A 13,522-nucleotide genomic window follows, 5' to 3' on the forward strand; every position below is an offset into this window, starting at 1 on the left:
GCCAGCGTAGCTCACCAGTGGCCATCGTGCCACAGTCAACAACTACTGCTACAGCTGTTGTAAGGTGAGTGATCTGCACAAAAATACTCTTAACTCGCTGAAATATTGACTGATTTACAAACGGTTTGGTTTATTATAAATGTTATTAGCATGGCTATGATACACAGGAGACAACAACACATGTTGAAAAAAAAAAGTTCATGATTATAATTATAAGTATGCAGTATCATAACTACATCTTTGATGTTTATAACAAACCAAACTGGTTGAAAATTGAGCAATCTACGGTTATTTCAATAGTTCACTATAGACATAATGTTATGAATGAGCGAGCTGCCTGTGGCAAGGGCTGCATCTCGGGTCGATTATTTTCATTTCCTCGCTCGTCGGTCCTCGGTATCATCGGAAGTTGATTTGTCACTCCTCAGTCTATACTGTGTTTTGTTTAAATTAATGTATCATTTAGTTACAAATATGTGATATATCTGAACAACAAAGTGGTCAAAAATCATTTTATTCATTTATTGGAAACATTTTCATGATCGCTTTTTTCGTTTATACATTTTGGCGTTTATCTTTTTTGAGAATGAGTTCTTATTTTATTTAATGTATTTGGGTCTACAACAGATTATACAAATGTTTGTGTCAGTAAATGTGTACTAACAGAGGCGGGGGTGTTTGTGAAAATAACGGGGACAGAGCTGGCTGCTGTCAGACGAACAGCTGTGCGGCGTCATCACAAACGTCGCTTCACCTGACGCTTTCCTTGCGTCTCTCCATGCTTCCCTTGTGGGAGGGACTAAAGGCAGGGAAACTACGCAAGTGAGGGACGCAAGGAATCCATTTAATCGACCTGAGAAGCAGCCAAGATGGCCGCCATGTGGCAACGTCGGTCTCCATTGGCCAGCAGCGCGGGTGAGTCATCTAGTGTTTATCTATGCTCCTTAGCAACGGTCATCACAGTCCTTGAGTTGACAGTGGTCTGTTCTACTGGATTTACAACGTGTCACATGTTCTGAATTGACCAATCACAACTTTATTTAGCCTCCGTATTGTTTATGGTTGAATGTGGGCCGCAACATTTTTTTTTATTCTTAACTGGGCCCTGAGTTGAAAAAGGTTGGGAACCGCTGCTGTAGAGCTTTCTTCACACTGGCAACCCCTACTGAGAAACTTAATAGAACAGAGCCATTATTCTTGTTGTAAATTACTCCTGGGCTTTTCCTGTAATGACATGTTTGCTTTTGGTGAGGCATATTCTCTCATGAGCACTGGGAAACACTTTCTCATTTATGTAATAAATGTTGCAAATTGCATTACAGGTTGAGCTGCGGTCTTTCTCCCTAGAGGAACTCCGAAATATCGCCTGAGGAACACTTTCTGTTAGACATGCGGCAATTGTTGTGAATAATTGGAGCAGTAGAACGGTAAGACCAAATCAAATATGAGGGCTTGTGATTTAAAAAAAAAACTTGTCTTCGTTTATAAAAAAAAAAGCACAGACGCAGGTTACAGACAAAGACTGAAAACACTTCATTTGTTCGATTTGGACATTATGAGAGACTAATATTGAAGATATCAAAAAATGTATGTATGGGTGTACGATATTTACAATAACTGAAATATACATGAACAATGCATTACCATCAGTGTAAGAAAAAATATGAAGTGTAATGAGTTCAATGTATCAGGTTGATCCTGCGACTTATCCACAGTGAGTTTAAATGATCTCCAAGTAAATGGCCGTCTCTGCATCGGCCACATTACTCTGCACCTCTCTTGTGCCTCTGACTTCTAAATCTTCTCGTCTTTCGATGCCTCCGCCCTCTCCTCTTCGTCTTCTCTCCCCACCTCTCCTGCCTATCGGATGGATCTGAAAAAAAAGCACAAATGTTGCTAATCTGTCAAATATAGGAAATATATAATTTGTAGATTTAATGTTTTCTTTTAATGCAATGCCTTCTGTTGAAAAGGACGGTACCTACCTGCTTCGTATGGACAAAATTAGGTGTGCAGTTTTGGTATACAAGTTGGTAGCTGCCGTTGGTGTAGATATGAGTCACTTCCGTGCAGTTAATGTAGAGGGGCATCTGATCCTGATAAATCCCCATTCCTTCAGGGTACACAGCTGGGAGTCTTTTCAGAACATGTCTGAAAGGAGCAGCACATGAATACTCACAATAAACAAGTGAGAACATTTTAGAGGAACATTCTTTAGGGCTGATTTGCTTCACATACTTTTCAGATCTCTTTCGGCAGCAGTAGAAAGAAAGAGACAGAAGGAATAAGACCAGGCAGATGGACACAGCAGGTATCACCAACCACATCAAAAAGGTTGTCTCTGTTTTAAGACAAAACAAGCAGCGAGGGATCAGATGTGAAACTCAGGTGGTTAACTACATGGATTATAGTTCAACTCTTGGCATTTCAGAAATACTGCTTGACCCTCGAGCTTAATGTAACAGCTTCACTTAGATATTCCATTATAAGAGCTAGCATTTTTTTACGTAAAAAAGATATACATATTAAACTGCCACAACTGAAAAGCTGTAAAAAATACAGCTCAAGGTTATCTTTGCAGCATTCTTCAGCAAATGATCTTATGTTTCCAAGCTGCAGGCATGTTGCACAGATGTCTCAGTTCCATCCCTATATCAGAGTGAATAAACAAGAGGCAGAGCTCGAGACTTTGTTAGAGTTAAACACTTTTAACACACCTTCTTCTCCCTGCAGCAACAACAGGGAGTCATTTCCCAGTGCGTTGAAAGCAAAGCAGATGACAGTCAGAGGTTTGTCCATGTGGCCCCTCAGAGTGGCTGTAAGCGCACCGGGCTCAGATGTTACAGACCCGTTGTAATCACGAGGGGGAACAGTACCATTCACGCTCCAGGTGATGGCCGGTTTGGGTTTGGAGTCGACTGAACAGTGACACAGCACCTCCAAATACTCCACAACACAGGTGGAGGAGAGCCGGAGGATCACTGGTTTATCTGTAGGATAGAAAGAGCACATTTCAACTTCGCTGAACTTTTTAATCTCTTCTTCTTTTTTAACTATAAAGGATAACACATTTTTTGAAAATACGCTTATTGGCTTTATTGCAGAGCCAGTAAGCTGCTAGCTTAGTTGAGTACAAACACTGGAAACAGAGAAACAGCTTGCCTGGCTCGGTCCAAATTAAATGAAATTACCTCTATACACTTTTAAAGCTCACTAATTTAGATGTTATATGTTGTTTGTTTAATCTGGAAACATACCACAGTGTAAAAACAATGATTTACCATTGTACAATGTTTATGCACATAACTTCCTCGAGTCCTTGACTGTTGGTAGTAGCTTCGTATTAACCATACAGACATTTAAGTGACGTTAACATTTACATAGTGGCATTTGGCTACATTCCAATAAAAAAAGGGAACCATGAAAAGTTTTCTTAAAAACCCTTAGAACTCTTTAAAGAAAAATGGAAACAAAGCCAACAAAAAATCATGTTTGTTAAATCAGTGATGTTAAAGTGTACTCCAGGTTGTGATCTGCACACTTTTACATCACTGTAGGGTGTGCAACAGAAAAAAACCCTGACCCCCACAGGATTTCAAACTATCAACACAAAAGGGCGGTGAAACTTGTGTTATGTTGCTTATGTTACTCTGTCAGCAGCAAAAATCCAACACATGTAGGTGAGGCTTGTTGTAAAATATTCCAAATGTGTGTATGACCATCAGAGGGAGGGGTACAAGAAATTAGAAGAAAGTATTACATTGTATGTTCAGCGGCGTGGGCTTGGACTCTCCTCGACCAATCTGGTTTTGAACTAAGCAGCGGACCCTCATGTCCCGGGTCACGTTGAACACCCGGATTGTGTGTGTGCGATGGTGGAGGTGCACCGTGCGGCCGTGCTGACTGTAGGACCAGCGGTACACTGACACCGGAGGGTCGGCTTTACACGAGCAGACCAACAAGGCGCTGCCCCCCTCCTGCACCACCAAGGTCTGGATCTGAATTACTACATCTTTGGGTGAAACTAAAGACAATTTAAAAAAAAGAAAGAAAATGTGTCAGTGTCAAATAAGCCAGGAAACACAAAGATAGTAGTCAAAGCCATCCTTACAGGTCACATGCAGATCCTTTGACGTGGATAATGCTTTGGCTCCTGGGTAGCTGGCTTCACATCTCAGCCTGGGTTTCACCTTGTGTGACGCAGTGAAGGACAGAGTGGAGAGTAACATCGGCCTGTGGGGCTCGGGGTGGAGCGTCTGCACCCCCGCGGGCTCAGTGCCGTTGGGCCAGTCTCCTCTCTCCCAGCTCCAGCGAAGGGTCGGGGGTCTGGAGGGACAGGAGTATCTGACGGAGCAGTTCAGCGTGACCAGCTGCCCCTCTGTGGCTGACAACATGCCGCTGATGACAGGAACCTCAGGGGTGTCTGTCATTGAGGAATAACTCCATCAACACTTTACTTTTACTATACTGTGTCATGAAAACAAAAGTTCTAAAAGAGCACAGACGAGTATTTTGGATTATTGGTCTAAATGTCCATTACAAAGCTATTCAATCAATCATCCCAAAAGTGGTTGTGTATTTAGGGTGGATGATTCCAAATTATTTTGTTTCCTTGTAGAAAATAACTTTGTTCTATACTGCTCATTTTAGATATCTATTTGTATTTATTTGTTTGGCTATTTTTTTTTTTTATTACATTTATCTCAGGTAATTGTTTTTAACTTTATATCGTATTTCTACTCTACGCTTTTATCTTTCCACATTCTGAAGCTTTGAAAAGCCTACATTATCTTGTTGTCAAAGTTCCAAAGCAACAACTTGTTTTATGAGAGAAGAAAGAGAGAATATAGCAACCCCCCCCACTCACCCACAACATCCAGACTGAAGCTCCGTGGCTTCCCCCAAAGTAACTCGTCCCCTCTCTTCAGAGCCATCTCAAACTCCCGGGAGTTGTCCTGGCTGATCCTTTCGATCTTCACTGAGCAGTCTCCATCTGCAATTCGCCCAAAGAGAGACGCCCGGCCTTGGAAATCCCGACTCACTTGATCTCTGTCCTCGCTGTTAAAAGCTGTGCTGCGGAGTGGAAAGATATGTCTACCACCTCTGAACCTAATCCGAACGTCCACCCTCTTCCTCCCCCTGAGAGGGTAAGGAGTTTGAGGGGTGAAAGAGCAGGGGACCACCACACAGGAGCCTACCAGTGCTTGGACATGTGCAGGGACTGAGGGCACAGGGGACACAGCATGGACCCTCCTCCACAAGGCTGCTGCTGCTGGGATAAAGAACTGGAAATAATTATCAATATCCATACACAGGATCACATGTTACTAGGCCAAGGTCTACAGTAGGATCAGGTTCAAATCACAGTAGACAGCAGGTTTATATCAAGCCATCCTGCCATTAGTTGCCTCATAACTGTTCATGTATGATGTGTTCATGTTTGTTTAAACTTTGAGCATAATTAAGCAAGAGACCATTTGCAGGGAACATGGCCAATTAAAGCATTAGTGTTCCAAGCCTTTATATCTTAAATAAAGCTAATAATACTGAACACATTTGTAGACAATCAAAGGTTAAAGCTGATGTATTTAGCTGCACTGTCTGCATAACATGACCCAGGACCGTTTTGCAACAGATGTATTTTTAGAAACGGGAAGAACCCTTATCCCCAACACAGCAGCAGTTTTTGCTCTGGAAAATCTACTATTAAACTGTTTTGTACATTGATATTGTGAATTTATCCTTATTGGTTTAGGGATTATTTGCATATATTATTAAACTTTTATTAACAGATAATAATCAGAATTTGATTGCCTCAGAATACCTTTATTCGTCTTACATAGGGGAAATGCACATTGTTACAGCAAAAGTGAAGATAGACAAAAAGTAAAACACTATTAAATAAGGGCATGTACATATATTGAAAACAGAAATTAACAATTAAAAAGTGTTGCCAGTTTATATGAAGATAATAAATGAGCTTGTAATTATTAAAGAAACAGGATTAATTGACTACAGTATGTTCTGCAGGAGACAAAAAATACCAATATCTCCATCTCTACAGTAATAATTATGGTAATAAAAGAGATATTGGGATAATTTATTTAGGATAACATGTCTTGATAAAGAATAACTTTGCAATGTATACAGATATCTGAAGCTAGTTAATTTAAATATGAATTACTCACCAAAAATGAGAGGACACAGAAGGAAGATAGTGTCAACGTGCATGACTGCAACCCTGCTCTGCCAGCACAGACAGAGGAAAGGATGAACAAAGGAGCAAAGAGGGGGAAGTGTTACATCGTGCTCCTGACTTCACTTTAATACATCCTCTTACTCTTCCAATATCTTTTATATCAGCTATGCGTAACACATAGATTTATAACAGACCACGGAGGATCATTTTGAATTTAGCAGTGGTAGGTTAACAACTTGCCCACGTTTATTTTAACATGTAAACATATTCAAATACTTTTCAAGTGATGAGGAATGGTTCGGAAAGAAAGACCTCAGCAAGTATCTATGAGACAACACATGACAAAGGGTGAGTCACTCTCATGCTGCTGGCCATTTCCTCAAAGACTCCAAACACCAAATGTGTTCATTTCTGATTCCCTCTGTCTACGCACACTGTCCCAACCAAACCTCGAACAGTGTTAGAAAAGTGATAGTGGTAAAACTCCATAGAAAGTTGAACAAAACAAATGAATGATTAACTTTTCTGCCTGACACTGATTTGTATCCGTTCTGTCAACAATAAAGATCCGTCATTATAAGTAGGTCAGAGCAGTTGTGTGAGAAGACGGAGGGAAAAGTAAAAAGTGTCAAGATAAACATTTTGTATTTGAGCAGATACTGTTTAGACTGCTGGTCAATCTGTTAATTTACACACAAATACATACAAATATAATACTGCTATATAATATACACACAGTATACTTACTGTATAGTACGTTTTATTTCATTTGAAATGCATAATAGTTTGATATTTTTGCTTCATAATGGCAATAATACCAAGTCACTTGATTGGCATGTTTCTGCAAGATCAAACATAGGCGATGAATCAGAGGCAGGGACAAAGAATGAACACTTTGAACTATGGACTCTTTGAATTATGCTTTGAATTGCTGCCTGCAGTAAGTCAATGCACTCCCCCTCCCTGCACCTTAAGGCAGAACACTATCAGCACTGCCAACACAAAAGTGCAATGGCACAAATAGACGAGAGGAAAGGTGACGTTAAGGTAAGAATTTCAAATGAATAAGCATGGTAATGTATTTTCCATATTGAGTTATAATAGTTTACTGAGTGTAAATGATAAGTAAGACATATTTATCTTAATGTATATATTGTGTATTGACCATGTATTTATTGTATTCCTCCTGACAGTATATTCCAAAGCCATGAACTCAGCTCAGCACCTGCTCCGGTCTCAGAGGGACTTGCTGCTGAGCTTGACTCTGGATCACCCTGCTCCCTTGCTGCGTTGGCTGCGTGATGCTGAGGTGCTTTCTCCTGCTCACTACCTGTCCCTGCTGGAGAGGTCACCATCCAATGCTGTGGCCCAGGCCATGGAGATGGTGTGTGCCACTGAGGAGAGCAGCCAAAAGTTCCTGCAGGTGCTACGGGAGGTGCAGGACTATTACTGCAGAGATCTCCAGCTCTGGGTGGAGAGACACTGCAGGGAAGGTGTCAGTAAGCCAGCGCCTGAACCTTTGAAAGTTGAAGGTGAGGTTGTTTTAATATACTGCAGAGGATTGTTTATTTAAGGTGCATTTAAAGTGAGAAGAAAAGTGACTAACTGGAACTAAAGACAATAAGGTTTTACTGCCTGAGTACCATGCAGAGGTTGAGAAGATTATTAACACATTACAATAATCGGTGATGTCTTGCCAAGTGATTTCTGCTGACTTTGGAAATTAAGGAGGGTGTACATGCACAAAAAGAATGTAACTCAGCTATCATAAGTTCAATGTTATGCCATTTTGATACCATTGTGGCTTTAAGAATGGCAATGCTTGCCAGTCAGCATATCACTTTTATCCAGACTTGTAAATATCTCAACAATTTATAACCAACATATCCCATGCTAAACAAAAGCAAGTTGGCATTTCCTTTGTAAGCATTGTAGTATTTGTCTCAAAGCACTTACAGCCTGAGTTGGTAGCATGTCTGTAGACTCCAAATGTCTTTCATATAAGATCATTTGTATTTAAAAAATGCTCAGGCAACACCTTCTCCTGTGAATCTGACATTATAAATAAATGCATGATATTCAAACCATCTTGAAATTACACTGTGCAATATCATACATATCAAATATGTTAGCACATGCATCCTGTTTAATCCACAGAAAAGAAGCCTAAAGGTTTTGCTAAACTGTTCAAAGGAAAGAGCAAAGGATTTACCCTGACTACTGAAGCAAAAGGTATAATATATCATTTCTACAACTTTCTTTGTAGTTGTCTGTTATTTGAAAAAGCATTTAAGTGAAATGATCTTTATGTGCAGCAAAAGAACAACTGAGACCTAGCAGGAGTTTAAAGCTGGCCAACCTCCGAGGTATGTAATCTTAGGGCATTGAAAATAAGTCAAAAGTATTTATCATATATATAAATAATAATTGAAGTTTGTTGGCAATGAATTTAATCTTTCTGTCTTCCATTGCAGTTCCTATTTCTGCCCATAAAACAACCCTGCTGAAACGCACAGAGCAGTTGAAGTGTTACTCAGAGGGAGAGGGAGTGGCTTCAAACTCAGCTTCTCACATCGAGATCCGCTACACTGACCTTTTCGTGACAGAAGATGATGACTGTGTAGACAGCAGCAAACATGAGTACTTTGACCTAGCGAGCAGACGGGCTCGCATCTATGTTCATCAGGCTTGCCAGCGTATACAACCATGCCATTTATTGGACCCCCAAGGGACATCAGGACGGCCCCCTAAAAGGGTTAAAGTGAAGGGTATTGCTGGAATCGGAAAGAGCGTAGCAGTACAGAGACTCGTCTATGAGTGGGCGATCGGGAAGAACATGCGTGAATTCACCTGCATTTTTGACCTACGCTTCAGAGAGCTCAATCTGATTGAAGCTCCACTGAGCTTATTTGAGCTGCTTGGAGAACGGTTCCGGTACCTAAAGGAAGCACTACCTGATCTCTTCACTTCACCAAGCTCTTTGCTCTTCATCTTGGATGGATTAGATGAGTTCAAATTCACCTTGGACTGGAACAGTCCTGACAAAAACATTGACTTTCGCTCAAAGGTGCCAGTGTCTGAGCTGATGGTGGCTTTAATCAAGGGAAGCCTTCTCCCAGAGGCATCAGTCATTCTCACAACAAGACCGTCTACTGAGGCACCCAAGCGTTTCTTCCAAAGATGTAGTGTGGTGCTGGGCTTCGAGGAGGACCAGGTAAAAGAATATACCACCAAGTTCTACAAAGACGGAAAAGTTGCTGAAAAGGTCTATGATTATATCTTGAACAATGACAGCCTTTTCGTGCTGTCCTTCATTCCTCTTTATTGCTACATCATCTGTACCGCGATGGCTGAGTTCTTCTCTTCAGAAAATCCAGATGCGGGTGACTCAAAATCTCTGGATCTAAACCCGCCCAGAACGGTCAGCGAGGTTTACTTCTGCTACCTGTTTACAGCAATCAAGCACCATGCACTAAGGGGTAGTGCAGAGAGAAGCACCTCAAGATCTGAGGTTCTCTCCCTAGCAAAGCAACAACTGACAAAGTTAGGAAAACTGGCCTATGAAAACCTTCTTCAGAAGAAGATCATGTTCAGCAGAGCAGATTTGGAGAAGTATGATGTTACACCTGGCGATCTTCAGAGCACCTTTCTCTGTCAAATCCTCCAGCCTGTCGAAGAGGAAACAGTGGAGATGTTTTCTTTCTTTCACTTGACTGTTCAAGAACATCTGGCTTCACTCTACTGTGCCGTCAACCTCTTCAGCCAGGAGGACATAATCCAAGCTCTTGACTTATGGTGCTTCGGGCTACGCCCTCCATCCTCCACAGCTGCACCCCTGAGAAACACAGACATCAACATGGACCAGCTGGAGAGTCTCCAGATGTTCACACGCTTCTTCTTCGGGATGCTCCGAGCTCGGCTGGCAGGTCAGTTGGATGGCCTTGAAGTTTCCCCAATGGAGCAAGGGGATGGTATCCCCACCAGGCTGGGTTTGTGGTTCCAAGAGCAATTTAAGCACGGGGAGCTAAAGAACCAGGCATCCCTAAATCTTCTCCACTGCCTGATGGAGTTCCACATGAAGGAAGCCACCAGCCTGGTAGCACCAGAGATTAAGAAACTGTACCTGTTTAAAATGAAGCTGAGTGTAGTGGACTGTGCAGCCATGCATTACGTGCTGCAGTTCTCTCCACACAAACTCCAAGAGCTCAACTTGGGCTACTCCAACATTGGAAACAGAGGCCTCAAAAGACTATGGCCAATCCTACATCGCTGTGAATCTCTCTAGTGAGTAACTGACTCTACATTAACCTTTCAGATAGATGATACATTACAATATTACTACTCGACAATAAAAACAAGTCTGAGTTTGAATTTCCTGGCTGGCCAATGCTTTTCTGTGTGGAGTGACTGCCAACCTAGGTGTACATCCTCTTCATTTATATATAATGCATCCTGTGATTAAGGTCAGCTCCACTCTTCTTTAAGAGAGGAATGGTATGCCAAAATCAATGTTAACTTGTTTTTTTCTATATTTTTCAGTTTGAGATACAACTGCCTGGATAGGCAAGCTGCTATTTTGGAATCTGCAGTTCTGAAGTCGAATGAGTGCCAAGTGAAGAAGCTCTTGTAAGTCATTACGGAGTATATTTTAGAGCTATCATAATAAAACTTTGAATAAGGTTATAACGAATTACAAAATAATATAAACAACTCTAGCTAACTGTCTTCAGCAGATTGTATTTCAAGATTCACACACATTCTAAGGCCTTTGTTTTTGAGGGACTGAATAAGATGTTTGCTGCAGATAGCCTGGCCCTGGCACAAAGCCCTTGATATGAAACACTACACTTTAGGTATTTAATTGCAACACAATTCCTCTGCATGTCCACAGTATGTGTGGCAATAACCTGGGACCAGACGGGGTTTTGGAGCTGTGGAACGCTCTTGAGCACAACACCACTGTGGAGGAACTTTATCTAGACATCACCGGCATCACAGAACGAGGAACAGAAAACATTGTCCACTGCCTCAGCAAAAACAAGGCTCTGAAGACACTGACGTAAGATTGAAACCTCTGCTCCGCGGTTTCATTGTTATAATGCATGGAAACACTGCCCTATAGTGTGAGTCTATGCTTTGAAAGGTAATACAAAGTAAACTCTTACCTGCTTATTTTCTCCTCCATCAGCATTGTTGGGAATGACATCGGAGAGGTGGGGAGGGCGAGGCTGAGGGAGCTGGAGAAATGTCGACCTGGACTCCGGATTATTGCAAACTTTGTGGATGACCTGGGATTACTTCAGGCATACCTGGACTGGGTGGAGGAGATCCGGGAAGACAGAGATCAGATGGATTCAGTGAAGAATGCAGACGCCCTGCAGTCTGTGCTGAGAGGGCTCCAGGTGGCAGAAGAGCAGGTGGAGACAGGAGAGAACGCAGAGAAAGCCAAGGAGCTCAAGAAAAATATTTTAGATTTGCTGGAGTCTTCTACAAATCTGACCGGAGGAAGACATGTTATGTAGCAAGTGTTTGTAAAAGGTCTCCATCTAAGCAGCAGCTGTTTTCAAGGCATCCACCATGAGTCAACTAACAGTAAGACTTAGCCTAATGTTCGGCTTTGAGCCTTCTTTAACTCAATTGACATACTTATTATCTTTTTATCTGCTTGACTCAACCATCACAACATGTCTCCCGTTTTCTTTACATGTTTTATATTTATGTATTAAATCACACTTGTATACAGCTTCTTTAATTAAAATATTATTTGGAATCCCTTGAAAAGTGAAGTCAACAGATGTTACTTTGAGGGGTTACAGCTACCACAGAGGGAAGAAGAGAAACACTGTCATCTGCTTCAGCAAGAAATAAACCTTCTCCTGCTCAGTTACAACAAATGAACACGGTGCCATCTTGTGTTGGGTTTAGGTTAGGCTACTAATTGCTTAGTAGCGCTGTTGGAAATTAGGTCGGCGAAATTAGTCGGCGAAAAATAAATCCTGTAAGAATCAAGATTGTATACTAGGCTACTATACTAAAATACTGCCTATAGGCCTACATAAAATCACTTACCATTTCCCTGATTTTTTTTAGATCTTATTTTCAATGATACATGATCAGGAGTGGTGGTGGAGCAGTAACAGCGGGGCAATGTCTACCGCAGGGGTAAAAGTTAACATTTCCTGATCTGTATATGAAGCTGTGATGAACATTAGCTGTGGCATTTTAAGGTACAGTACAAACAGTGATTCCTGTGGTTAAACTGACCTGGATATATATTTATGATCAGAGCATAGTTCCAGGAATATTCATGACCTAAAGCCTGACATAAATGTTGAACCCAAAAGCGTGTAAGAACTTTTCTTGACTCTATGATAGAAAATGGTCCAGGGAGAAGCATAGGGGAGTAGCCTGAAGTTTGTCATGGGTTTGGGAGACTCATAAGAATTGCGAGATTTATTATATAGGAGACAAGAATCGAAATAGGATGTGGCTTAAATTAAATGATTAATACAAATGATAAAAAGGCATGTGTGAATATGTGTCTGCTTCCCATAGGTGAAAGGGATTATGTCTTTTATAATCAATCAATTTCCCTAAACAATGTTCAGGATGATCCAATTCAAACACTGAGTAAGTGCATTGAACAAATCAATGACTGGATGTGTCAGAACTTTCTTCAATTAAACAAAGATAAAACTGAGGTAATTGTTTTTGTAGCCAAGGCTGAACGTATAAAAGTTAGCGCTGAGCTTCAGTCTGCAATGTTCAAAACAACAGAAAAAAGCCAGAAATCTAGGTGTAGTCATGGACTCTGACCTAAGCTTCAACAGTCACATTAAAACAGTTACTAAATCAGCCTACTATCACCTAAAGAATATATCTAGGATTAAAAGACTAATGTCACAGCAGGAGTTGGTAAAACTTGTCCATGCTTTTATCTTCAGTAGACTGGACTACTGTAATGGGGTCATTCTACAGAAAAGGTGGAAGTAGGCTACTGTCACTTACTTTTGCAGACACCAAAATACATGACATTGACCTAATACTCACATTCATTATATATGTTGAATAAATAGAGATTGTCTTTGCAATGGTACTAAATAAAGACATTTAAAAAAATGTTTATACATAAATTGCAATTTTTTAAAATGCCAAGTTCAAGGAACTGCCTTGTCACTTTGATCATACATGGAAGTGGAGCCTATAGTTTTCATTTAAAATGTTTTTTTTTCAATAAATAAATCTCATTCATATTTACATAACATTACAAGCATTAAATATAACACTGAAATGGTAATAAAAACGCTAATTATTATTAATAAT

At 40.8% G+C, this 13,522-nt stretch overlaps 2 protein-coding genes across 3 annotated transcripts; one reads left to right on the top strand and one right to left on the bottom strand.

Moving 5' to 3' along the window:
• Positions 1-857: 857 nt before the first annotated feature.
• On the bottom strand, positions 858-6,267 carry LOC117562236 (sialoadhesin). 2 transcript variants are annotated; one of them, XM_034240096.1, is made up of 8 exons: positions 6,189-6,267; positions 4,868-5,272; positions 4,112-4,423; positions 3,761-4,024; positions 2,718-2,990; positions 2,239-2,341; positions 1,986-2,151; positions 858-1,873 (listed from the first exon to the last, which is right to left on the bottom strand). In XM_034240096.1, exons 1-8 carry the CDS (start codon positions 6,229-6,231, stop codon positions 1,721-1,723), a joined length of 1,719 nt encoding a protein of 572 aa, XP_034095987.1. In that variant the 5' UTR covers positions 6,232-6,267; the 3' UTR covers positions 858-1,720. The 2 variants fall into 2 exon arrangements, with proteins under 2 accessions (XP_034095987.1, XP_034095996.1); XM_034240105.1 differs by having other exon boundaries at positions 4,868-5,269; positions 6,189-6,239.
• A 1,139-nt stretch (positions 6,268-7,406) lies between these two features.
• On the top strand, positions 7,407-11,748 carry LOC117562039 (NLR family CARD domain-containing protein 3-like). Its single transcript, XM_034239808.1, has 7 exons — positions 7,407-7,731; positions 8,357-8,431; positions 8,515-8,565; positions 8,674-10,483; positions 10,739-10,825; positions 11,091-11,258; positions 11,388-11,748. The coding sequence occupies exons 1-7, from the start codon at positions 7,407-7,409 to the stop codon at positions 11,719-11,721; spliced, it is 2,850 nt and encodes a 949-aa protein (XP_034095699.1). The 3' UTR covers positions 11,722-11,748.
• Positions 11,749-13,522: the final 1,774 nt, after the last annotated feature.

The sequence above is a fragment of the Gymnodraco acuticeps genome, unplaced genomic scaffold (assembly GCF_902827175.1).
Source record: "Gymnodraco acuticeps unplaced genomic scaffold, fGymAcu1.1, whole genome shotgun sequence".
In the NCBI taxonomy this organism is placed as follows: Eukaryota; Metazoa; Chordata; class Actinopteri; order Perciformes; family Bathydraconidae; genus Gymnodraco; species Gymnodraco acuticeps.